Here is a 26,989-nt window from a genome sequence, read left to right as displayed (position 1 = left end):
CCGGAAGTGGCGCTTTCTCTACGCGCCATTTTGTATGCGAAAGCAATTATTCATCGGTAAAATAATTAACACCGTATGACCACGCTTCTTTCGATGGCAAAAAAAAAAAAAACGTGTACTTCCGTGTCTTAAGACCATTTCAAATTAAACTTATTTTGTTTTAGAAGCTAACATGTATTTTCAATGTAGTTTTAAAGGTACAAATTGTAACTCCATGCTCGCCGATGTTTGTTTTTAGTAAGATAACGCCGAATCACGCTCTGACACGAGCTCACGCGAGATTACAGCCAGTTGCCAATCTGTGTATTTTATACTTCTTTGGCCTGATTCAGCAACTACTTCGAACAATTAGAATGTGTTTATCTGAATAAGTTATTCTGCATCAATTACAAGTTTTTTTCGATATACTATAGAGTGGCAATGAATAAAAGAGCGGACGCAGTGGTCAAGTGGTAAACTCAGAAACCCGACGTCGTGAGTCCAAACCCATCCTCTTCCAACAAAAATATTAAGTGTCCCGTGTACAGGTGTTTCACACCTGTCACACAAAAAAAAAGGTGTCCTGTGCCTTCCACTATCCTCCCAAGTCTTCGGAAGCAGCTGCTCATATGGGTTTCTGGTGACGATTATAAAGAACTTATACACAACAACTGTTCATATAATGTGAACGGCATCTATGTGTCCAGCTGTGCGGTAAATGGGATACAATCTGTGTTTGCGAACTTTTCATATGGAAGAAATAAAAAGTCTGTCACTCTGTGCAAAATTTCTTAACCAAGAGAGCCAAAATGGTCCTAGGTCGCTCACCTGAGAAATACACCATAACGGTGTAAACATGTTTGACCTAGTGATTTCATGGAAACAAATATTTTGGTCAATTTTCATTACGATTGGACCAAAAATGTGGTCTAATATTTTCTTTGACATGACTTAGTGACCTTCTTTTTAACTCCAGATGACCCATATTCGAACTCGACCTAGATTTCATCAAGGCAATCATTCTGACAAAAGTTTTCATGAAGATCAACTGAAAAATACCGCCTTTATTGCATACAAAAGTTTTTTCTTTGTTTTGACCTAGTGACCTTTTTTATCCCAGATGACCCATATTCGAACTCAACCTAGATTTTATCAAGGCAATCATTCTGTCCCAATTTTATGAAGATCAGTTGAAAAATAGAGCTTCTATTGCATAGTTTTTCTTATTTGATCTAGTGACCTACTTCTTGACCCCATATGACCCATTTTCAAACTCGACCTACATTTCATCAAGGAGATCAATTAATTTCATGAAGATCAATTGAAAAATACAGCCTCTATCGCATACACAAGATTTTTCTTTGATTTGACCTAGTGACCTTTTTTTTTACCCCAGATGACCCATATTCAAACTCGACCTAGATTTCATCAAGGCAATCATTCTGACCAAATTTCATGAAGATCAGTTGAAAAATACAGCCTCTATTGCATACACAAGATTTTTCTTTCATTTGACCTAGTGACCTAGTTTTTGACCCATGATGACCCATATTCAAACTGGACCTAGATTTTATCAAGGCAATCATTCTGACCAAATTTCATGAAGATCAATTGAAAAATACAGCCTCTATCGCATACACAAAGTTTATCTTTAATTTGATCTAGTGAATTACTTTTTGATCCCGGATGATCAATATTCAAACCACCTAGATTTTATCAAGGCAATCATTCTGTCAAATTTTCATGAAGATCAGTTGAAAAATACAGCCTCTATCGCATACACAAGGTTTTCCTTTGATCTGACCTAATGACCTAGTTTTTGACCCTAAATGACCCATTTTCAAACTCTCGACTGAGATTTCATCAAGGCAATCATTCTTACCAAAAATCATGAAGATCAATTAAAAAATACAGCCTCTATCACATACACAAGCCAAATGTTGACAGACGACAGACGACGGACCCGGGACATAGAGCGATCACAATAACTCACCTGAGCTAAAAAATAAATGGTCATACAATTTCACTTACAATTCTGGAAATCTAACTAGCTTCAAAAACTACATCCGTTCAATTCCTATTGAAAGCAAAATTATCAAAATGCTGGAAAGATAACACAAACTGAAACACGCCATTTGTAAAATGAAGGGGAGTTAACATTTACCTATAGCTACTGATACTTTTTCATCAAAAATACATCTCCCGCTTTCCTTAACACTATTTGCAGAATACATAGATTACCCTTAATTATGTCATCAACAGTTACTTCCCTATCCTTCCACAATTCCTTTTGCTTTAACAACTTATATTTAGTCATCAAAAAGTTACAACCCTTCCCTTCCTCAATTTCATTTGCAAAATTCAAGAAGAGTTACTCTGAACAGACTACTAATTTTGATATCAAGTTACTTCTATTTACTTCATTCACACCATTTGAAAAATTCAAGACAAAGTACTCTGACTCAAGTAACTTTCTGTAGAGGTTACTCTAGTCTGCAATCAAAAGTTTCTTCCCTACCTTTCCTCGGCACCACTTGTAAAGTGCAGATTACCCCTCAGCAACTTACTTACATTTGATTAATTGTAACTATTTGCATGCAGCGTAGGAGTTTACACTCATCCAAATTAAAGCCCTCCACTTAGCTCAATAGGGAGAGCGCTGATCTACGGATCGCAGGGTTAAAGTTTGATCCCCTATGAGGCGTATGTTATTCGTTACTAATTCGTCCTCCACCTCGGAGGCTCTGATTCATGTGGGCGAAGTTGGCAGTTACTTGTGGGTAACAGATTTTTACTGGCTAAGAATCCAGGAACAATGGTAAGGTAACTGTCTGCCATTACATAACTGAAATAGGCTACCTTAAAAAACTGAGTTAAACCCAAAACAAACAAGTTTTAAAGTCCCTTCCTTTCCTTAAAGCCACTTGCAAAATACAGTTACTTTTTTATTTAAGGATGTACGAGCGAATTTTTTCTAACGCTAAGAATTTTTTCATACCCTGTGAGCTTGAAGAACATTAGTTTCTAAGACAGATAACAGCAGAAAAAACATAGGTCACCGAACTCGTTTTAATTTTATAGGGTATTTTCTTCACCCACTGTTTACGCATTTCTGAAATTTTGTAAAATTGAAAAAATGTTGGTACTTTATAAAACATATAATATCCTACTTAATCCTATAGGGATTTCCGGTCTTACAGGTTAATATATATGGTGATGTTAGTATTATATAAGCATAAATGTCACAAACTAATCTCATTAATTTATACATGTTGACATAATTACCCCACCCACTTTATTTTCAATGGAAAAAACGTATTTAGATCTACAAAAAAAGTTCTGACGTAAAGATTTTCAAAATATTTTGCAGCATTAATGACAAAAATGCTTCAAAATAGAAAGAAAAAAAGTTGGGGTCACCGTGCATCTAAGAGATTTATTAAGGAAAAACGGTTAAAATGTGGTGAATTTTGGTATTTTTTGTTCTTTTTGTTTTAATTTATATTTTCTAGATAATATAAAGTGCCATCTTGATAACTTTCACTTTATTTATAGCTTAACATTATATGTATCAGTCAGAAAAATATCAAAACCAAACCCGATCTACTTTAATAGATATTTGAAATTACCCCTACCCCATTGTAAATCATACGTCAATTTTAGGCAAATGCCAGCCAAAAATAAGGGTGAAAATTTTTTCTTCGCAAAAAGCATAATATATTTGGTTAGATGGTACATTTTTAGCCATATTTTAATTATTTAGTATTAATTTTTGGCAAAACTTTTGTTAGAAAGCAATATTCGAAGAAACATTTTTCAAAATGGCGGATATCCTGAAAAAAATGCTCGTACATCCTTAAGGGGATCGAAGTATTGATTGCAGTCAATATAATTATTTCAAATTCCACACATATATATAAAATACCAAGCTCCCTAATATGAATTAGAAAAAAAACATACTTTTAATTGGTTCATGTATATCAACTATACTTAATATTATGTAGTATTAAGACACCAAATTCAAAACAACAACAATATATATATTTAACTTCTTTATTCTTCTCCTCTTCTCACCTAACAAACTTTACATCAGTCTTTAAGTATCACATGATCAGAGAAAGAAAACTCAAACAAAACAGGTTTTAGTTCCATCCACTGAATTCTCCACAAACCTACACAGACTACTGGTTCCACTAGCTCACAGAGGATCTCAGTCTAGCCAGGTATCAGTCAAACTCTTTGTTCATCATTATCACAGATAACTGTCAATGTAATCAAATAGTCAGCATGGCTCTTGTCAAATCATCACCTCTGTTTACACTCAAAATTACTTGAGGCATCTTCAGTTGTAACCAGATCTATAATGGCCCTTAATATGGCCCCTTCTTTAGACTTTGGGCCCCAGTCAGAGTTCCTACTGTTTGATATTTTGCCATCTAATACCAAGTCCAGTTCTTGTCTTAAATCCTATAAAAAGCAAAATACAGGATTAAAAAAAATCATCTTTCAAACTGAAAAAATAAATAAATTTTATGCCTGTAAGATTAATACATCTTAAAAGAACAGTTACTGTATCAGTTCTAAGTAAGTTTGATAATTCTGGTTGGTTCTTTTTAAATTTATAGCATGTTCTCCTCCTAGGGTCCTCGGCCAATTTCATCAAGTTGCTGGGATATCCCATACAAAAAAGAACACATGAAGAGTTCTCTCGTAACTTTGGTGAGTTGTTGAGCTTTGAAACTGTACAAACTAACCTACAGTATAAAGACACCAACAACTTCAATGCATCTTATATAGGAAGGGATGAAAACGTGTCTTTTAGAAAAATTATCAAAGGAACAAGAGCTGTCAGTTGACAGCGCGCTCGACTATCCTCAGTGCCTGATAGTATAATATAAGCTATAAGTAAAACTTAAACATTACAATAAGCATATTCTAAGTTGAAAAGGGGCCATAATTCAGTCAAAATGTTTGATAGAGTTGCCTCCTCCTTTTTACAGACTGGGGTCATGATGGTAAACAAGTATGCAAAATATGAAAGCAATATCTCAATGGACATTGAAAATATTTGGGGTGGTACGCAAACTTTTAACATTACAATGAGCATATTCTAAGTCGAAAAGGAGCCATAATTCAGTCAAAATGCTTGATAGAGTTGCCTCCTCCTTTTTACAGACTGGGGTCATGATGGTAAACAAGTATGCAAAATATCAAAGCAATATCTCAATGGACTTTGAAAATATTTGGGGTGGTACGCAAACTTTAACATTACAATGAGCATATTCTAAGTCGAAAAGGAGCCATAATTCAGTCAAAATGCTTGATAGAGTTGCCTCCTCCTTTTTACAGACTGGGGTCATGATGGTAAACAAGTATGCAAAATATCAAAGCAATATCTCAATGGACTTTGAAAATATTTGGGGTGGTACGCAAACTTTAACATTTGTGTGACGCTCACGCTAACACTAACGCTCACCTATTCTTCGAATAATGTGTCCCAATTTGTTTCAGACACATTACTCCTAGTAAATAAACACACTATCTAGGCAAAATAAATAAATGTTTTACTGGGGTTAAAGGAACATGCCTCTTAAGCTAAAAATATCATTATTTTTGCATACATGTAATGGCAACATGTTTAAAATAACAGAAGCCTGAATTAACTGAGTATGAGCATTACTGTTATATAAAGCACTTCTATTTTTGCATGACTAACTCTTTCATTTGCTTTTCTGTATACAAGCATTTTTCATAAATAAATACTGCCTACACCTTTCTAAGATATGCCATTATGGGCTCTAACCTACAGCAGTGTGAGGTACTCAAACACTTTCACACAGCCCCCTTTCCAAGCACAGAAAAACGGTTTGAAATCTTGTGACAAAGCTATTTATATACCAGCCTCATTTTAAATCAGACACTTTAAACTCTTCAGAATGAAAGGGAGATAACTGAAGACAAATGTAATGTAACTGTACCTTGACTAGCTGTACAGTATCACGGGAAGCTTTGAATTTGATCCACTGATCAACACATACAGTATCAATGTTGTCTTCCTGAAACAATGGTTAAATTTTGTCATAAAACAAGTGTGGATGAAAAATTACATCAATATAACTACTTTAACTGTGCTGATTAATTAGTACACTGATATGGCTAAGAAACACAACAGAAATTTATCTACAGAGTAAAGGATGAAACACTGACTTTAGGAAGCTTCAAAAAATGGAGAGGAGTAATAAAATTCTCTTCCATATTTTATAAAAGCTTCAAAATTCTCCAAATTGGGAAAGAAAACCAAGAACTGTAAAACTGGCCTTTATAACTGCCACAATTCAAATCTGTGGATTCAATAACCAGAGATGAACTATTTTGCTGAAACAGTGCTTAATACTCATTGATGATAATTATGTACCCTCACACCCACTGCTAAGAACAGGGAATGTATTGTTTTACTCACAGTCTGTCAATCAGTTGGTCAGTAAACCATTTGCTTTCCAGTTGATAACTAGAGAAGTCTTTGGCCTGCAGTGTTCTAAATGTATGTGTTCATTGCTGGTGGTCAGTAGATGGCATCTTTTGTTTCAGGGCAAGATCAAAGGTCAATGTCACAATGACCTTGAGACTTCAAATGGTTTCCACTCGGTAGCTACAGAATGTTTTGGCCTACAGTCATCAAACTTGCTAGGATGATTGACTGTGGGTTAAGAAATGATCCCTATTGTTTTAGGGATCAGTAGGTCAAAGATCATGGTCACAGTGGCATCTAGAATCACAAGAGCTGTACGTAAGACAGCACGCTCGACTTTTCTCAGGGAGATATCTTATTTTTAATATCAAAAAATTTAACCACAATTTTCTCAGTTAAAAAGGAGCATAACTGTCAAAATTCAAATCAGAGTTATGGGGATTTTGATAGTAAATAATATCTTAAGTTTCAATCAATAGCTTTGATAGTAACAAGAGATATTTGACTTTATCAAAACTTTAACCAATGCAATAGCTCTACTTTTTCTTCGAAAAGTCGAGCTAAAAAAGTTTTGATCAATAACCAAAATACCCTTTTGCTTACTCCCTTCAAACTTCATAGTAAGATTGTCTATGGTCAGTTGATGAGCCTTACTATTTATTGGTACTGCAGGTCAAAGGTCACACAGACTTGGAGATTGGAAACAGTTTCTGCTTAATAAGTATGGAATATTTGTGCCTATTGCTTTTTAACTTCTTAAAATTGTTGCCTTTTGTCAACAGATGACCTCTAACGTTTTTGGCCAAAGGTCAAGGTCAGTGGCTTTAAAACTGAAAATTGCTTTTGATAAAAAATCTGGAGCACTTTTGGGCTAACAACTGTCAAATTTCACAGGATAATTGCCTTTGGTTAGTAACTGAACCCTTTCGTATTTGTGGTCAGTGTCTTAAGGGTCAATGTCATCGTTACCATGAGAATGAAAACATGTTCTCCTAAATTACTGAAGAATGCTTGGTTTTATGACCTTTAAACTTCATTTGATAATTAATAGAGATCAGTATGCGGCCCCTCTTGTTTGTTTAGGTAACTGAATAAAAGGTCAAAGTTAAAGCATACAAAATTACATACCCACTTGCCTCTGGCAGGTTGATATGGGGGGCATCTGTGTTTTACAGACAGCACTTTTATTAATCATATTCAAAGATATCACATAAACTTATCCTTTAAAGTTGTGAAGCTCTAGATTTTAGTGGCCTTTATAAAATGCATGAAAGTTAAATTTGCTATAATTTTTCACTAGAATTAAGTACTAGTATTGAATCTTACCTTAATTTGTTTTATATCTCCACCAAAGAACAGAAGAGAATATGGCGACACTAAACTGCAATCGTAAACATATACCTGAAACACAAGTAGTCAATCTAATGAGAAGAATTGACAGTAGATATCTGCAATAAAACCACCCCTACAACAAGGCCATTGTACTAGTAAAATCCCTATTTAGAACATTAGAATAGGTTTGTTGTATTAAACAATACCTTAATTTTACATTGTAATACAGTACAATCTGTGGTAATGGCAACATGAAAAGCAAACACCTATCTTCCTTTCCTACTTTATGAAAATAATGAATAACCTCCTCAGGGCTACAACCCATTTACAACAAACATATTGTTGTCTCTTCAGAGGTGTTCACTTTAGAAAGGTTGCAGTGTACTCTCTTCATAGAACCGTTTTTCTGTCCTGCATGTTAATTTTTTCTCTTACATATTCTGGTGGGGTTTAATGCTATTTTTCACCGGTATCTTAGTTTTATACAACAGTAAGCTAACCTGATAGTGACACTGGACTTTTTCTAAGTGCTAACTTGATCTCTGCATCTTAAATGACCACTACTACCAACGACCTTCCAAAATCAAGTTAGACAGACCTCTCATGAACAGACTCAATCAAACCGAGTCTGCTATTATTCTTCTTGGTTGCATTTTTTGCTTTCAAAGGATCTTTTTACAGATTTTATTAACCCCAAGCAAGATTTCAAGCCCACAGTGATGGAGGCAAGTGATTTGAAGTCAACTACCTAAATCTCTCAGCTAAAGAGACCCCCACAACAGTTAAAAGCTGGAAATTCACTTTGTCATTGTGACTTTAACCCTATTAAATATGACAGAAACCCTATAAAATATCACTGAAACCCTATAAAATATTACTGAAAGGCTTTAAAATGACTTAAACCCTATAAATGAAACAAAGTTGTTGATGACAATACAACCAAGTGCATCTGTCCTTTAAGCAGAAATTTTCAGTCAACTTAAGAGAGAAAGTTAACACTTATACTGAATCCTGGAAAACTGGTTAAGTAAACTTACTGCTGTTAAAAACTGAAATACTGTTGAAAACACCATTCAGCCCAGCAATTACAATGCAAGAACACAATGGTACTTACTGCTGTAGTTTTCATTTTCTTATGGAACACGACCCACTGTGTTCCTGGGGAGTGTACATCCTTGGCAACAGACTTTGGATGTAACTCACACCTGCCATCATCTTTCGTCAGGAACTTCATAGATCTAAAAATAGAAAAATATCACAAAATATATAGTTACAAGCACTGACCACAATGAAACCTCTATCAGTTATCAGATCTTGGTCTGCACTGGTCACACAGGCAGAATCACTTGCCGCCAGCAGGCTAAAGGTTAAAATGGTGCAACACATTGATATAATACTTCAACAAACGGAACAAGTCACTATTAAAGAAACTTTGATAAAGGGTTGAGAAATTATAGGTTATTATCTTTGTATTGAGAAATATGCATAAGTTTTGCAGGTGAGATCTTGCACAAATTTAGGAGCACACAATACTATTAGGCAAAAAAAACAAGTATCTCAATGACCTTTGGAAAATGTCACATTTTTTATTACGTATGCATGTACTTGTATCAATATCATATAAATGGACTATAAAAGAAGATATTGCCCAATAAAATTGGAAATATCAGCATTAACTAGATATGTGTCCATAGAACACAGGTACCCTCTCATCCCTATCATTGTACATGGTTTCATCAAGAGCTGTCTGTTGACAGCACGCTTGACTATTCGAAGCATTGACAGAAGTATAGGGTCAAAATATTACCTGAGATTTTCAGACATAAGAAAAGGAACAGATAAGACAAACAATGTACCTGCATTTGTGGAACTGGGTAAGTCTTGCACTATATGGCAATGTGTGACCATGTTGGTAAGCAAGTGTTCAAAGTTTCAAAGCCATATATCAAACAGGTAATAGACAAAATATCGAATGGTATGGGAAACCTAACTAATTTCTATGTCCAAATAAGGGCCATAACTGAGCTAAAGTCCTTGTCCTAGGTAAGTAGACTACAAAGGTAAACAAGTGGTCAAAGTTTCAAAGCCTTATGACAAACAGGTAAGGCAAAATATATACTGGTACAAAATCTTAACTGATTTCCAAGTCCAAAAAGGGCCATAATTTAGCCAAAATAGTTGAGAGAGTTATGTACTCTTGCCTACAGATTGGAACCATGATGATAAACAAGTGTTAAAAGTTTCAAAGCCACAGGTCAAATAGCTTTGACAAAACGTTGACTTGTATGAAACTGAACTAATTTCCAAGTCCAAAAAGGGCCATAATTCAGCCAAAATAGTTGGCAGAGTTACGTACTTTTGTCTACAGATGGAAATTATGATGATAAACAAGTGTACAAAGTTTCAAAGCCGTAAGTCAAATAGTTTTGACAAAACATGGATTTGTACGAAAACTTAACCAATTTCCAAGTCAAAAAAGGGCCGTAATTCAACCAAAATAGTTGACAAGAGTTATGTACTCTTGCCTACAAATATAAATCATGATAATAAACAGCTGTTCAAACTTTCAAAGCCACATGTCAAGTAGTTTTGACAAAACATGGACTTGTACAAAAATTATACCAATTTCCAAGTCCAAAAAGGTCAATAATTCAGCCAAAATAGTTGACAGAGTTATGTACTCTTGCCTACAGATGGAAATTATGATGATAAACAAGTATTCAAAGCCATATGTCAAATAGTTTTGACAAAACATGGACTTGTACGGAAACTGAACCAATTTCCAAGTCAAAAAAGGGCCACAATTCAGCCAAAATAGTTGACAGAGTTATGTACTCTTCCCTACAAATATAAATCATGATGATAAACAATTGTTTAAACTTTCAAAGCCACATGTCAAAAAGTTTTGACAAAACATGGACTTGTACAAAAATTGTACCAATTTCCAAGTCCAAAAAGTGCCATAATTCAGCCAAAATAGTTGACAGAGTTATGTACTCTTGTCTACAGATAGAGACTGTTATATTAAACAAGTGATAAAAGGTTCAAAGCCATATGTCAACATTTCACACAAAATGTGAACTGGTACAGAAAACTTAACTAAGATTTCTAAGTTTAACTCAGCCAAAATATTTGATGGAGTTATGTACTCTTGCCTAAAACTGGACATGGTGTTGGTAAACAAGTGTTGAAAGTTTCAAAGCTTTATCTCAAAAGACTTTGTCAAAAAGTGGACTGGTACGAAAAACTTAACCAAGGTTTGACGCTGACGCCGTGGTGAGTAGGATAGCTCTACTTATTCTTCGAATAGTCGAGCTAACAATGCATTTAGTTGTCGTGTAATGTTTTTTATGTAAGAATAGCGACAACAAGAGCTAGTCGAACACGAAATGCCCCCCTTGATGCATTCAGTAATTGCACAAGGAACAGAAATTATATGCTCACTGTAAACAAAAGTTCTACCATTCTGGTTTAATCTGACCTTGACCTTTAACCTATTAACCTAACAAGAGATTACAGAGTGATCTTGGCGCTATCCACTGAGCCATTTTTGAATGCTCCAAATTTCAAGACTAGCTCAAGGTCAAAATCAAGGTCAAATTTCATTTTGGTACAAAACAATGTGTGTGTGGTCCAAATTTGAAAGCTGTGGCTTGAGAAATGTGAAAGCAGGTCACTAGATCAATTTCAAGGTCAAAGTTCATTTCGGTAGACAGAACTATGCATGTGCTTCAAATTTGGAGGCTGTAGCTTGAAAAATGTAAAAGTAGGTAATAGGTTAAAATCAATGTCAAATTTCAATTCAGAACACAAAAATATGCATGCGGTCCAAATTTGAAGCCTGTAGCTTCAGAAATGTGAAAGTAGGTCACTAGGTCAATCTCAAGGTCAAAGTTCATTTCGGTACACAAAACTAAGCATGTGGTTCAAATTTGAAGGCTGTACAATGTAGCTTGAGAAATATGAAAGTAGGTCACTAGGTCAAAATCAAGGTCAAATTTTATTTCGGAACACAAAACTATGCAAGTGGTCCAAATTTGAAGCCTGTACCTTCAGAAATGTGAAAGTAGGTCACTAGGTCAATCTCAAGATCAAAGTTCATTTCAGTACATAAAACTATGCTTGTGGTTCAAATTTGAAGGCTGTAGCTTGAGAAATGTGAAAGTAGGTCACTAGGTCAAAATCAAGGTCAAATTTTATTTTTGAACAAAAAACTATGCATGTGGTCCAAATTTGAAGCCTGTATCTTCAAAAATGTAAAAGTAGGTCACTAGGTCAATAACAAGTCATGTCAAGGTTCATCTTGCCATTCAAAAGAATACAGGTGGTCCAAATTTGAATGATGTAAGTTATGGACATGAAGATTCTAAGTTTTTCCCTAAATAAGTCTATATGAACCATATGACCCCTGGGGCGGGGCCATATTTGACCCTAGAGGGATAATTTGAATAAACTTTGTAGAGAACCACTAAATGATGCTACATTACAAAATATCAAAGCCATAGTCTTTGTGGTTTGGACAAGAAGATTTTCAAAGTTTTTCCCTATATAAGTCTATGTAAACCATGTGACCCCCAGGGCGGAGCCATATTTGACCCTTGGGGAACAAGAGCCATGTTACACATGGCTAATCCCCCCGCCGGGCATATTATAATTGAAGGCTAAAGTTCCTGGCAAGTTAGTGTCGGAAAGTATTAATTTTGGGGAAAGCTTTGAAGAACCGTTTAGTTGTGGTCCGCATCAGGGGCTTTAAAGTTAATCTTAAAAAAAAAAAAAAAAAAATGCAAGTCCACACAAAAATCTTTATCAGGTAGAAACTGGTCAAAATACACCTCAAAATTGGATATAGCATGCATGTTGTACTACAGAAAAGTGGTCTCGATTTTTCCCTACGACTAGTAATGAAAAAGTTACAATAAAAGCTATTTATAGTAACAACAAAGGGAAGTAATTCTAAAGAAGGGAACTGCGCATGACACTTTGTCTCATGATGGTGTATAATTAATTGTGCCAAGTTACATCAAAATCCCTCCATGCATGAAGAAAAAATGCTTCGGACAAAGTCATTCTTGTATCTGACCTTTGGCATCTAAGTGTGACCTTGACCTTAGACCTAGGGACCTGGATCTTGCGCGTGACACTCCGTCTCATGGTGGTGAACATTTGTGCCAAGTTATATCAAAATCCCTCTATGCATGAAGAAGAAATACTCCGGACAAGGTTTTCATTCTTGTATCCTTTGACCTCTAAGTGTGACCTTGACCTTAGACCTAGGACCTGGTTCTTGTGCGTGACACTCCGCCTCGTAGTGGTAAACATTTGTGCCAAGATATACCAAAATCCCTCCATGCATGAAGAAGATATGCTCCGGACAAATTGTTTCAAGAAAATATGATAAAGGGGAATAACTCAAAAAATAGGCAAGGTAGAGTTATTGTTCTTGCACACTGCACTTCCTCCCAATGTGTTCTATCAGTGTATGGAGTTTGAAGAAAATCCCTCCAGTACTTTTGGAGTTACGCTCCGGACAAAATGTTTTAAGAAAATATGATAAAGGGGAATAACTCAAAAAATAGGCAAGGTAGGGTTATTGTTCTTGCACACTGCACTTCCTCCCAATGTGTTCTATCAGTGTATGAAGTTTGAAGAAAATCCCTCCAGTACTTTTGGAGTTATGCTCCGGACAAATTTTTTTAAGAAAATATGATAAAGGGGAATAACTCAAAAAATAGGCAAGGTAGAGTTATTGTTCTTGCACACTGCACTTCCTCCCAATGTGTTCTATCAGTGTATGAAGTTTGAAGAAAATCCCTCCAGTACTTTTGGAGTTATGCTCCGGACAATTTTTTTTAAGAAAATATGATAAAGGGGAATAACTCAAAAAATAGGCAAGGCAGAGTTATTGTTCTTGCACACTGCACTTCCTCCCAATGTGTTCTATCAGTGTATGAAGTTTGAAGAAAATCCCTCCAGTACTTTTGGAGTTATGCTCCGGACAAAGATCGTTGCGGACGGACGGACGCACGCACGCACGCACGGACGGAGAGCATTTCTAATATCCCCTTCGCCTTTGGCGGGGGGATAAATAATTTGAACAATCTTAGTGGAGGACCACTAGATGATGTCATATAAAAAATATCAAAGCCCTAGGCCCTGTGGTTTTGGACAAGAGGTTTTTCAAAGTTTTTTCCTATATAAGTCTATATAAACCATGTGACCCCCGGGGTGGGGCCATATTTGACACCAGGGTTATAGTCTGAACAATCTTAGTAGAGGACCACTAGATTTTGCTACATACAAAATATCAAAGCCCTAGGCCCTATGGTTTTGGACAAGAAGTTCAGAAACCGTTTAACTGTTCCTGGCCAATGTGACCTTGACCTTTCACCTAATGACCTCAAAATCAATAGGGGTCATCTGCTGGTCATGGCCAACCTAACTATCAATTTTCCTGACACTAGACCCAAGCATTCTTGAGTTATTGCCTGGAAACCATTTTACTGTTCCTGGTCACTGTGACCTTGACCTTTAACATACTGACCTCAAAATCAATAGGGGTCATCTGCTGGTCATTACCAACCTCCCTATCAACTTTCATGACCCTAGGCCCAAGTGTTCTTGAGTTATCATCCGGAAACCGTTTTACTATTCAGGGTCACTGTGACCTTGACCTTTAAATACTGACCTCAAAATCAATAGGGGTCATCTGCTTGTGATGATCAACCTCCCTATCAACTTTCATGATCCTAGGCCCAAGCGTTCTTGAGTTATCATCCGGAAACGGATTGGTCTACATTCCGACCGACCGACCGACCGACATCTGCAAAACAATATACCCCTCCTTCTTCGAAGGGGGGCATAATAAACGTTTATTTGTGTATTAACGTCTGCAGAAGCCCGCAGGATTGTTTGTCACCGAGACAGAAGGTCGAGGTCACAAACATATCCCAAGACTCTTACCTGTATTTGGAAGGAAGGGATTTTATTTTGGCAACATTAGGGTACAGTCCAGCACACACAACAGCTTTCACAAGAGCAGGGTTATCTATAAAAAAAAAAGAGAATAAAATGGCTATCTGTGACAAAGGAAAAACTGAAGCAAGTGGCAATTTCTGATTATGAAAAAAACATAAGTAGATAGGGCCCTGTTAGATATTTGTGGTGCGAAAATTTGACCCATTCCCCTCTCCCAAAACCAAGTGTTTTACCCCTGATTTTAAAAAACAAACCCCTTGATTTATTTTTGTTAACATTTTACAGCTACAATTCTCAAGTATATGTGTGCATCTTTACATTTAAGACATAAAGCAAAGTGCCTTTTAAATTATTTTCTTTTAATTAACAGAACAAAACAAATATTTTTAAAATTCCCCTTTTCCTTCAAAAAGACATGAAATTCCCCTAACCACTGGCTCTGGACCCAGCCCCTTTGAGTGGAGTGACAGCTCTTGTAGTTACTAAATATAACATTTGCTACCTAAAGTTTGAAATAAAAAAAAACACTGTTCAGTTCCCTAAACTCATGTTTACATATGCATGACTTTGTTATATTTGTAACTTTACCAGAATTTCTATTGGCTGTCTCCTGGCCCGGATTTCTTGACTTGATAAAACCAAGTTCATGCAGAACTTCAGCCAGCTGATTTCTCATCTTTTGTAACATCTGTGGATAAATGATTGGTTTCATTATTTAGATTTATCATTCCATTTTAAAGCCAGAAACCACTTCTGCTTGAACACCAGATGCAGTATTTTTAAAAGTGAAGTAGCCACAAGTGAAAATGTTAAACCTTGTGTTAACAAGTTAAATGTAAAACATTTTTTCCTTTCTAATTCATGTGTTTTCAATGCTTTTAAGCAAATTTTACCTATTTCACAGTTAACTACTAGTCACAAATTTACCTCATATTTCTCGCTACGAAATTACCAATCTGGTCTGTATATCCATTATATTTATTGACATCTATGGTGATTGTCAAGCTTTGGAGGAGGTAGCCCTTAGAGCATTTATTTTCAGTCACCTCAAACAAGTCTTTATAAATCACACAGTCAAACCTGTATTAAGCAGACAGCCAAGAGATAAACATAATCGGGCTTCTTAAGGCACTGCCAGGTAGATGCTTAAGACAAGTTGAAATCAGGACTAAAACTCAATTTGGGAAGTTAGCTGACTGGCTGCTTATGACAAGTGGTTGCTTAACACAGGTGCCTGTTTAGACAGGTTCAACTAATTCAATCCCTTGCAAGACTCAAGAACAAAATGGTCATAAGCATGTGATTCTATGTCATGAACCTTAGTGACTCTGTCTAATGACCCGTCGCATAACAAAACTAGATGTGCTTTGGTACAACAAAAAACAAAATAAACCCATACCCAAAGTGTTGATTCTGACATGAAATAGTCATAGCACAGTTGTCTACTGGTACCACGTTGTTTGGCTCTCTCCCAGCGCTGGAATGCCTTCACCAATAACAGATGATCACTACACGATCCCTGAGCTAGTTCTATTCTTGACTTGTCTGCCAATGCTTCTTTACCCTGTCAACCACATCATATTATACTTTTTTCAGAGCTGTATTATTCATTGTTCTATATACACAGTCAAACCTATATTTAGCAATCAGCATAGGAAAATATACAATGAGGCTCCTAAGGGCAGGTGGCTGCTCAAGTCAGGTTGAAATTAGAACAAAAATTACCCCCCCCCCCCTCCCTCCGGTAATTTGGAAAGTAAGCTGATTGGCTGCTAAAGGCATGAGTCTGCTTAATATATACCGGTGGCTGCTGCGGCAGGTTCAGCTGTACTGATTTAAAAGAGCGATTTAAGACCATTACATTTAATTATATAAATATTTCATCAACTTAATATGTTTTTCATCTTACGCATAGTTCAAAGTAAAATACATTCACATTCTGCACACTGTTGATAAAGAAATGTTCTAATTTTATTTTTCAATTTGAAAGACAACAATCACATTAACAAAGTTAAGAATTTGCGCTTTGTACTGATTCTTTTGGGAAAAACATGATTAATATTTTAAAAGTTTCTTTGTTCACAAAGATTAGTTCCATAAAACAGTCTCAAAATATACATAAAATAGTCTCTAAAAAATATTAAATTTTATGTTCATATGTTCAAATCCCTTTCAACTGAGCATGTTTCTACATTACTGAAGTACTTACCAGTGGAATAAAGAAAGGATCTTTGAAGTTGAGACTAGCTGCAATGGTGAGTATAGGATCCAAACAACCAAACATCGCCCCAAACAGGATCATCTTGCCAGTATGTGGATCTAAAGGCATTCGAGCCAAATGTTTACCAAGGGGCAGAAGATTTTCTCTACTGTCTAAGGCATTCTGTATGAAGTACGTAAATAATGATGTGATAAAGTGGCCCAGCTTTTCTTTAGATAAGTCACACCGGCACAATTCAAGTACATTTTTGTAATATCAAAACTTTTCAGCATAAAACACTGCAGGACAACCCTAGGTACTCAGGTATATTTCAGGCACAGTTGGGTACATGGAAAGAACTGCAGATCTCCTGCAAGCCAGTTGGATAGCTTCCTGACATAACAGCCAATACGAGGTTCGAACTCAAACCAGTAAAGAGAAAGTGATTCAAAGCCAGTGCATTAAACCACACAGCCATACAGTCAGGCTCCTACTGCTTTAGTTAACATTATTTAAATAAAATCAAACATGGATACAGCAACCCCTCAAAAGAGAGAGAGATACAATCTATCTGCTTAAGGCAGGTTGTTGCTTAAGACAAGCTGAAATTAGAACAAAAAAGACAATTTGGGAAGTTAGATGACTGGATGCCTAAGGCAAGTGACTATTAATTAATACAGTTGACTGTTAAGACAGATTTGACAGTAGGTTTATGCTTAAAAAGAATGAAATATACCAACAAAATAATTTTACATCTTAAAAAATAAAATTCATTTATCTTAAAAAAAAATCATTTTTCGCCAAGTTTACAATAGATTCTGATGATTGAACTTTGAAACTCGGTATGTGATTAGGAAAATGCTGATACATATTCATTTAATTGTGTGGCCCGTCTTCATAATGTTCAAGGGACATTTTACTTCTATACTCTTCTTGGTTATATATTAGAGAGAATATTTTTACCTCAACATTTATACTTACAAGGTTCTGAAGATTGACAATGGCCGACTTTAATGCTGCCAGGGATGGAGGTTGCATGGCTTTCTTTACAAATGGCAAAATCTCTCCCAATTTCAGATACTACAAAATACATATGAATTCTAGGGTTTTTAGAATAAACCTGAAAATGCGACTACTTATATTTCATATTGTTGGGTTTAACTACCACGGTTCAACAGTATTTTAGTAGACACGAAAAATGGTCCTTTTATTTCAGAATTGTAAATTAATCAGATGGCCTACATTTAACAGCTCATTAAGTTGGCAAACGACACATTCAACTGGCCAAGAGTAAAAATCCTCAGACTACAATGTACATGATTATTCTTTAACAAAATTTTATAAAAGTTGTACGAAGTCAGACGTCCTTTATCTCTGATTCATGTGGGTAAGTTGTAAGCTATTTACACAAAGTCATTGCTGATAGAGAACATGGGAAAACTGACTGTTGTTTCATAACTGAAATTCTGTTTGAAAAAAGAATGCAATGTATTTTAAACAAACCAACAAACAACTAGAGTTGCTTTTGAGAAAAGCGCATGTCTCCCACAACTGCCTAATCATCTTAATAGCAAGTCAGTCTTTATATACTGTTTATTCACTACAAATATACCTTTGAAGAGTAAGAAGGCCGATTTTGGGTTAATTCAAGGGCCATAATTCTGAAGTGCCTCGGGCGATTTGGCTAATTAATGAACCTGGTCGAGGAGTTATGGTCAAAAACATTTGGTTTAAGTTTGGTGAAGATCGGGTGAGAAATGTTGGACTTATAACGCGGACGAGAATAAAAAGGCCGATTTTCGGTAATTCAAGGGCCATAATTCCAAAGTGCCAGGGCCGATTTGGCTAGTTATCGAACTTGACCAAGGACCTATGGTCAAACACATTTTGTTAAAGTTTGGTGATGATCGGATGAGAAATGTTCGACTTACAGCAGGGACAAGAGTAAAAAGGCCGATTTTCGGTAATTCAAGGGCCATAACTCCGAAATGCCTGGACCGATTTGGCTCATTATCAAACTTGCCCTACTAGAGTGCATGCACATTTATCAAGTCAAAAGGACTCCTATACTACTCAGACTGCATGCGCATTCCTGGAGCCAAAGGACCCCTATACTACTCATGAGTAGTATACGGGTCCTTTTGGCTCCAGGAATGCGCCTAAAATCTGAGCATTTTTCGGTAATTCAAGGGCCATAATTCCAAAGTGCCTAGGCCGATTTGGCTAGTTATCGAACTTGGTCAAGCACTTATTGGCAGACACATTTTGTTGAAGTTTGGTGTAGATCGGATGAGAAATGTTTGACTTAGAGTGCGGACAAGCTTTGTGACAGACACAGACACACACACACACACACACACACACACACACACACAGACTGGAGTAAATCAATATGTCTCCCACACCACTGTGTGGTGGGAGACATAATAAGCTATAGTTTTGCAACCAATTTATATGATACTGGTAACACATTTTAAGCTTCATTTGATTATTAGCAATTAAAGCAAGTTTGGAATTGGAAAACTTACTGACAGAACATGTAAATCTATGGCCAGCTTTCTGAGGAAAGCATGCCCTCCTGAAACTCATCAAACAATAAATGAAATGAAAGAAAATAATTGAAATTTGCAACGATATAACCTTGACTCAATCTATATAAATGTAAGACACTAACTTTGATTTGTAGACACAACTCTTCCAGTCTGGTTCTCAATATTTCTGGAGGTAGATAATCTAACATGAGAGATTCCTGTAGACTGGTATACAGATGGTAGCATTCACCTGGTTGCACTCTGTAAATATATAGGAAATATAAGGGAGATAATTTAATACATGTACCTGTATCTGACTTCTAGAAAATTTATCTAGCAGAATCCCAGAAAAAGAAGGGAGATAATCTAAAATCAGTAGAATGGTATATAGATTTGTTTGTTTTGGGTTTAATGCCATTTTTCCACAGTATTTTAGTCATGTAACGGCAGGCAGTTAACCTAACCAGTGTTCCTGGATTCTGTACCAGTACAAACCTGTTCTTCGCAAATAACAGCCAACTTTTCCACATGAATCAGAGGTGGAGAACGAATAATATCAGACACAATGTCTTTTATCAAATTGTCACTCAGGGCTCGACCTCACGACCCTGCGATCTGTGCTCTCCCTATTGAACTACCTTGGCGGGCTACTGGTATACAGATGCATTCATCCTGTTGCACTTTTTAAATATACAGGAAACACAGGAAATAATTCATTATCAGCTATTCCTGTGACTGTAGCATTGACCTGGTTGCACTCTGTAAATATACATCAAATATTCCAGACCAAAAATGTTTTTTCTTCTTTTTTTATGACATCAGCACTGAGGCCATGTAGAGTTTTAAGTTCAAACTACAGCAGTTTTAATCACAGTAAATTTTAGAATATAATATACAGATTTTTTAATATGTTCAAACAGAACCATATATATAGACAAATTTTCCAAACTTCTTTATGTATGTGTCAGACAATTTTAAAATGACAATAATTATGGTAACCAAGTGTCACTCCTGATTTAGAATTCAGATAACAAAATTAATAATACTTCTCTCAAAACTAGTTTTATTAACATCTCAAAACAGTGACAAATCTAGCAAACAAACCTTCCTGCTCTACCGCGTCTCTGTCGGGCATTGGCACGTGAAACCATTTCAGCATCGAGCGTGGCTAGGTTATTCTCTGGTGTAAAACCCTTCACCTTGATCCTTCCACAATCTATCACATACACTACATCATCTATTGTTATGCTGAAATGCAGTCATACTAGGGATCAAAATTCTTCACAAGGTCAAGTTCAACAGTAGTCTAATATTATACATACAAAATACATTTGTATATATATTATATAAAAACTGTCATTTCTTATTACTGTATTGACTAACAATATGTATGTGCATGTATATATAAGTTTATTTATAGTAAACACTGGTTACCCATAAAGATGATACCTCCTGAAAATGTTTGTTAATTATGGTTTTAGAGGATAGAGCGCTGTTAAAAGTATGCTTGAGATCCAGAGAATGTTAATGATTTAATGTTTTACATGATAATGCACTATAATCAGTATTCTCAAGATCAACAGAATTACTTGGTGCTTTCACTACTCTGCTTTCATAGGCACAGTCTTCCCAAAGGGGCAAGGAGACACTTGTTATATTGATAATAAAATGGTTCCTTAAATGATTCGTTCTCTAAAGAAAAAGACTAAAATTCTATGTTTTCAGTATAACTAACACAAAAATTTCAGTATTACTAGTTTTAAGTATTATATTTGTTATTCCATAAAGAACATACCTTGTTTCAGCTATATTTGTTGCTATGACAATTTTTCTTACTCCCTCTGGAGGTCTGTCAAACACTTCACGCTGGTTCATGGTCGGCATCATTGAATGCAACGGTATCAATCGAAAAGCAGCTGAAAGATAGGATCATTTAGCCGTGACAAAGCATGCCCAACCAGCTCCATAGGGAGAAGATAAGACTAAAAGTGATCATAAGTTGAATCCATGTTTCTTAGATCTGTTTTATACATACCAAAACAGTTTCTGTCATATAGAAACTTTCCAGCTTTAAAGGTTGAGGTAGATCCAAGGTGCCCATCAGGACGTTATTTCCTGCCAGCTTTAATTTTAGAGGTAGACCGATGGTGCTCATCACAACATTATTTCATGCAAAAACTGGCAAATTGTTAGAGCCATTACCCTTCTGCAAGCTAGCTGAATAGCTTCTTCACATAAAAAAAATTCTACATGCTAAACAGTTTCCAGCACTAATGGCCACGAGGAGCAAGTGATTTCCAATTCAAAAACTTGAACTACTTGGCTGCAGAGGCCCTTGTTCGAGGAAGAAAGTAATTATCGGCTTGTAGTGCAGAATCATTGAAAATGAACGTGACACATGTAACAGAAACACCATTGAAACCAGACATAAACCCAGTTAACAAACTATAATGTACTACAGAACTGGTACTATATAGCGCATCTATTCCTCCTTTTATAAAAATAATGTGTTCTTAAAACATTAATAAAACAAGAGCACCGCCTTGCGGGTGCTGACGCTCATCTGATTTTTTTTGGTGTAATAGAAATATTGTCCTACCCATGATTTTCTAAGTCTAAAAAGGGCCATCATTCTTGCAAAAAGCAGGATAGAGTTATGTTTCTTGATGTACAGTGTCCACTTATGATGGTGAAAAACTGTTGCAAGTTTTAAAGCAATAGCTTTGATAGTTTATGAGAAAAGTTGACTTAAACATAATACTCAACAAAGAAAATGATTTTCTAAGTCCAAAAGGGACAATAATTATTGCAAAAAGCAAGATGGAGTTATGTTGCTTGCTGTACAGGGTCAGCTTATGATGGTGAACAAGTGTTGCAAGTTTCAAAGCAATAGCTTTGATAGTTTAAGAGAAAAAGTTGACCTAAACATAAAACTTAACCAAGAAATCTGATATTTTCTAAGTCCAAAAGGAGCCATAAATCTTGCAAAAAGCAGGACGGAGTTATGTTTCTTGCTGTACAGGGTCAACTTATGATGGTGAACAAGTGTTGCAAGTTTTAAAGCAATAGCTTTGATAGTTTAGGATAAAAGCTGACCTAAACATAAAACTTAACCAAGAAAACTGATTTTCTAAGTCCAAAAGGGGGAATAAATCCTGCAAAAAGCAAGATGGAGTTATGTTTCTTAAAGTACAGGGTCAGCTTATGATGGTGAACAAGTATTCCAAGTTTCAAAGCAATAGCTTTGATAGTTTAGGAGAAAAGTTGACCTAAACATAAAACTTAACCAAGAAATCTGATATTTTCTAAGTACAAAAGGGGCCATAAATCTTGCAAAAAGCAAGATGGAGTTATGTTTCTTGCTATACAGGGTCAGCTTATGATGGTGAACAAGTATTCCAAGTTTCAAAGCAATAGCTTTGATAGTTTAGGAGAAAAGCTGACCTAAACATAAAACTTAACCAGGCAACGCCGACGCAGACGCCGACGCCAACGCCGACGCCGACGCCGACAACCGCTCAAGTGATGACAATAACTCATCATTTTTTTTCAAAAAATCAGATGAGCTAATAAAAATAACTTCAAATTACACAAATTTATTTTATATAAACATCTAGGTTATTTAACCAAGCTTGAAGACCAGTCCCAAACACCAACATCTGATTGGTTATTTCTGAGCACATCTTAAAACTGACCAATCACAAGGCAGCAGCCTAAGACTGGTTTCCAACTTAGATTTATAATCTTAGAATAGAATACTTACAGGGGCTGAAAAATGTATCCCTTGTCAACATCTTATGCAGTTCACTGATATCTGTCCACCCTGGTAGGAACACAAGAATTGCCCCATCCTAGAATATAAGTTAATTTCATGTTAGCCCCTATAGGTGAACAAATTCTTTAATGTAGATATGGTATTCTAAATTTATCAGTATCTACACATTACAGTTATTTGTTTTGAAGTTTTCTTGTAAAGGAATTGTCTGAAATAGTTCTGTTACAATGGCCAAGCTATATATTAGTTACACACAAATCTTTTAGAAAAAGTCATTTGTAACCTATGTCTGGAAAAGCTTAAAACCTTGAAATCTGCAATATTTCTGACTTTAAAATGATAATAATCATGAGAATTTATATGAACTAAGAAGACTTAAAAATCACAGTTAATTTTTGAGACTAATAGCACAGAACTAAGACTGAATAATGTAAATGTTGAACCAGTTCTTATCATATGTACAGTAGTACAGTTAACACAAGACATTGTGACATAAAAATTCCATTTAACTGTCTTGCTTTGCTAAATGAAAAGTAGAACACCTATTCAGACAATTATCAAACCAGACTCTTCACATTTTTTCCAATCCCCACTTCAAATATTATCAAAACTTCCTAAGGTGATACTGTACTACTATAAACTTACATCTTTAGAGGTAACAATGTATTTTATAAGCTGTTTAATTAATTCCAGATCTATTTTTGTCATGTCCATACATCTCAATGCCTCCAGAGTACCCCTTGAGCATCTGAAAATATAAGATTTTTATTGACTGTCTGAGACAATTATTGCCTTACTCTTAACCCTTACCCTGCTAAATTTCTATAATGAACTTATCCATCTTTCAATTTGGACAGTACCAGTAACTGTTAAAAGGGGTGCATACCTAAAAGATACCAACTGAATGGCAAACAGTGTAGATCATGATCAGACTGCACGAATGTGCAGGCTGATTATGATCTACACTGGTCGCAAAGGCAGAATCAATGGTGTCCAGAATGATAAGGGTTAAAGAACTCTGACATTTTGAATGAAAAGACTCGGATATATTACATACTGATTGGTTTACTTTAGTGAGAGCTATCTCCTGGTATATTTTGGCTGTAAGCCCCATTAATAATAATATAATAATATATAATAATAACTTTATTTAAAGAGGATAACATATTTGGCTATAGCCAGTCTAACATATGGTCCTCTAACATAATAATGTAAAAAATCATCCTAATATATACAGTGAATTGAAAGACATGAATAAAAATGATGTATTATGAACAAATTAATTCTTAGTGGCATAAACAGTATGTAGTACAATGAACAGAGATTAAGATAAGATAAAATTATGTACAAGTGGTGAAAGAATAAATGTTATTTGTAATCCGTGCACTAAAACCCTAAAAACTCTTTTGTGAGAAAAATACGGGAATTCGTTGGACTACATTTAAGGAAATAATATTGTTATTATTTCACATAAGTAATAACAGATAATTAAGAAGTTTTTGCCCTGCACATAGCTCTATCTCATTTTTTTTTTTTCATTTTGGGTTTAGTGCTGTTTTTCAACAGTATTTTAGTTATGTAACGGCAGGCAGTTAACCTAACCAGTGTTCCTGGATTCTGTACCAGTACAAACCTGTTCTCTGCAAGTAACTGCCAACTTCTCCATTCTGAATCAGAGGTGGAGGACAAAATGACTTCAGAGACAATGTCTTCTATCAAATTGTCAGATGAACATAACCCAACGATTGGACTCACAACTACAGGATCTGTAGACTTGCAATGGTCACTGAGAGCACAAGTCTTGCCCAGAGATCAAACTCAGGATCCACAGATCATTAAGCTAAGTGATACCCATTAGAATCAGAAATGTCCTCTTCAGCCAATCATGTTGTACAAATCTGTCACGCAAGTATGTTTTTAATCCTGCAAAGAGCTACGGTATGTCCTTTTTTGTTACTGTTACCTTTCGCCTGCTGGCGGCAAGTGATTCTGCCTTTGCGACCAATGCAGACCAAGAACAAAGTCAGAGTCATGACCAACCTCCCTATCAACTTTCATGATCCTAGGCCCAAGCGTTCTCAAGTTATCATCTGGAAACCGTTTAACTCTTCCGGGTCATTGTGGCCTTGACCCTTGACCTACTGACCTCAAAGACGAACTTGACCTGTATTTTATGATGTTACACCTGTGTACCAAAAATTATTTAAATCTGGCAAGCCTTTCATGAGTTACTGTCCAGAAACCATGAAAACCAATATACCAACAGACCAACCGGCAAGCTCACTCCTAAGTTTGTGGGGGTATAAAAAATAACTTGTCATTTTAATTTATCCATGATATTTATACAAAGCTTTTAAAGTTTTTCTAATTTCTTCCAAGGACAAATATAACCAAGACAGATATTCAAGTTTGAAACTTCAATCTTCCTTTTCTATAAATGTCTAAAATGGTGAAACAATATAAGGGCTGAGCATGAAACTATTGTAACTGTATATACAGGACAAGACACAATAGTTTCTCATTCTGCCCTCAAATTATATTAATACTAAAGTATGGTGAGAATATAGTTAAATAACTCCACGTAAGTAAAAGAACTGCTCTAGCCAAATATTTCTAGACTCCCTAATATTTTTGGTGAAAATAGTCTTCTGACTGTCAAACTGAGGTCAGGTGATGTTTGAAGATGAGGAATGGTCACAGGTTACATCTGTATTAGTATCAATTCATTCTTGTAAACGGTATTGATGCTAGACGAAACAGTCTCATTTGGTTAACCAAGAGATGGCCCATATAAAGCAACCTAAGTTCAAAATGAGGTCAAGGTCAAGGTAAAACTGAGGTCAGGTGATGTCTGAAGATGATGAATGGTCACAGGTTACATCTGCATTAGTATCAAGTCATTCTAGTAAGGGGTACTGAGGCTAGACGAAACGGTCCCATTTGGTTAACCTCCACGGATGGACGGACGGACGAACGAACGAATGGACAGGACAATCACTATATGCCTCCCGCATCAGTAGATACCGGGGGCATAAAAACTTTCCCTGTATCTTCTACATACCTTAAATGTCATCTGTTGCATTCACAACTAAATGCCCTTCCAAATCTGGTAAAAACATTGTTTACCTCCTTATCAGCATTGTTGCCACCTTCAATATTTCACAGCTAAACCTCTAGTCACTTCCCCCACTTCCTATCGTGTCCATCTTTCACTTTGAACAGTACCATCTGCACTTCTCGCAAAGGCAGAATCACTTGCCACCAGCAGGCTAAGGGTTAACTTCATCACTTTAAATTCTCGGGTCTTCTTTTTAACAGTTTAAGTATTAACTTCACCTTCCAGATTTCATAGCCACATCTCCCTCACTTTGTTATCCTCCTGTATTAGTCACTGTTGTTTGTACTTTACTTCAACATCACACTAAAACATACCTCATGTTCGTGTTGACTCCGCCTTCCAGGTTACGTAGCCATGCCTCTCTCATTTCTTCCTCCTCCACAGCCTTATTGAACTCTCTGCGCTTTCTGGGTCTTCTCTTCAACATTTTGTCTGGAACTTCATACCTTAAAAGCATAACTTAAAATGAAATTGGGCAATAACCTGAATATATACAGACATTTTGGTCATTTCAGTGAAAAACTTCATTCCATTTTCCCTTGAGTGGGGCCATTTTCGTACTTTCAAGAAAAGATGGAATTATGGGTAGATCCTCAAAACATGGACTGGA

At 35.9% G+C, this 26,989-nt stretch overlaps 1 protein-coding gene across 1 annotated transcript in view; it reads right to left on the bottom strand.

The window, feature by feature from the left end:
• Positions 1-4,016: 4,016 nt before the first annotated feature.
• Positions 4,017-26,989, bottom strand: part of LOC123528882 (ATP-dependent DNA/RNA helicase DHX36-like) — a 41,580-nt gene continuing 18,607 nt past the window's right edge. Inside the window, exons 14-28 of the mRNA XM_053520891.1 lie at positions 26,694-26,825; positions 23,907-24,009; positions 23,250-23,337; positions 21,282-21,402; positions 20,591-20,734; positions 19,630-19,747; positions 17,937-18,035; positions 16,965-17,138; positions 16,155-16,319; positions 15,344-15,443; positions 14,741-14,825; positions 8,895-9,018; positions 7,775-7,849; positions 5,958-6,035; positions 4,017-4,446 (exon numbers count right to left, since the gene is read on the bottom strand). Coding sequence (XP_053376866.1) covers positions 4,285-4,446; positions 5,958-6,035; positions 7,775-7,849; positions 8,895-9,018; positions 14,741-14,825; positions 15,344-15,443; positions 16,155-16,319; positions 16,965-17,138; positions 17,937-18,035; positions 19,630-19,747; positions 20,591-20,734; positions 21,282-21,402; positions 23,250-23,337; positions 23,907-24,009; positions 26,694-26,825 — 1,768 coding nt within the window. The 3' untranslated portion in view covers positions 4,017-4,284. The remainder of the gene's footprint in view (positions 4,447-5,957; positions 6,036-7,774; positions 7,850-8,894; positions 9,019-14,740; positions 14,826-15,343; positions 15,444-16,154; positions 16,320-16,964; positions 17,139-17,936; positions 18,036-19,629; positions 19,748-20,590; positions 20,735-21,281; positions 21,403-23,249; positions 23,338-23,906; positions 24,010-26,693; positions 26,826-26,989) is intronic.

The sequence above is a fragment of the Mercenaria mercenaria genome, chromosome 13 (assembly GCF_021730395.1).
Source record: "Mercenaria mercenaria strain notata chromosome 13, MADL_Memer_1, whole genome shotgun sequence".
Classification (NCBI taxonomy): domain Eukaryota; kingdom Metazoa; phylum Mollusca; class Bivalvia; order Venerida; family Veneridae; genus Mercenaria; species Mercenaria mercenaria.
Note: the sequence above shows the minus strand (reverse complement) of the source record. Positions and strands in the feature narration are given on the sequence as shown.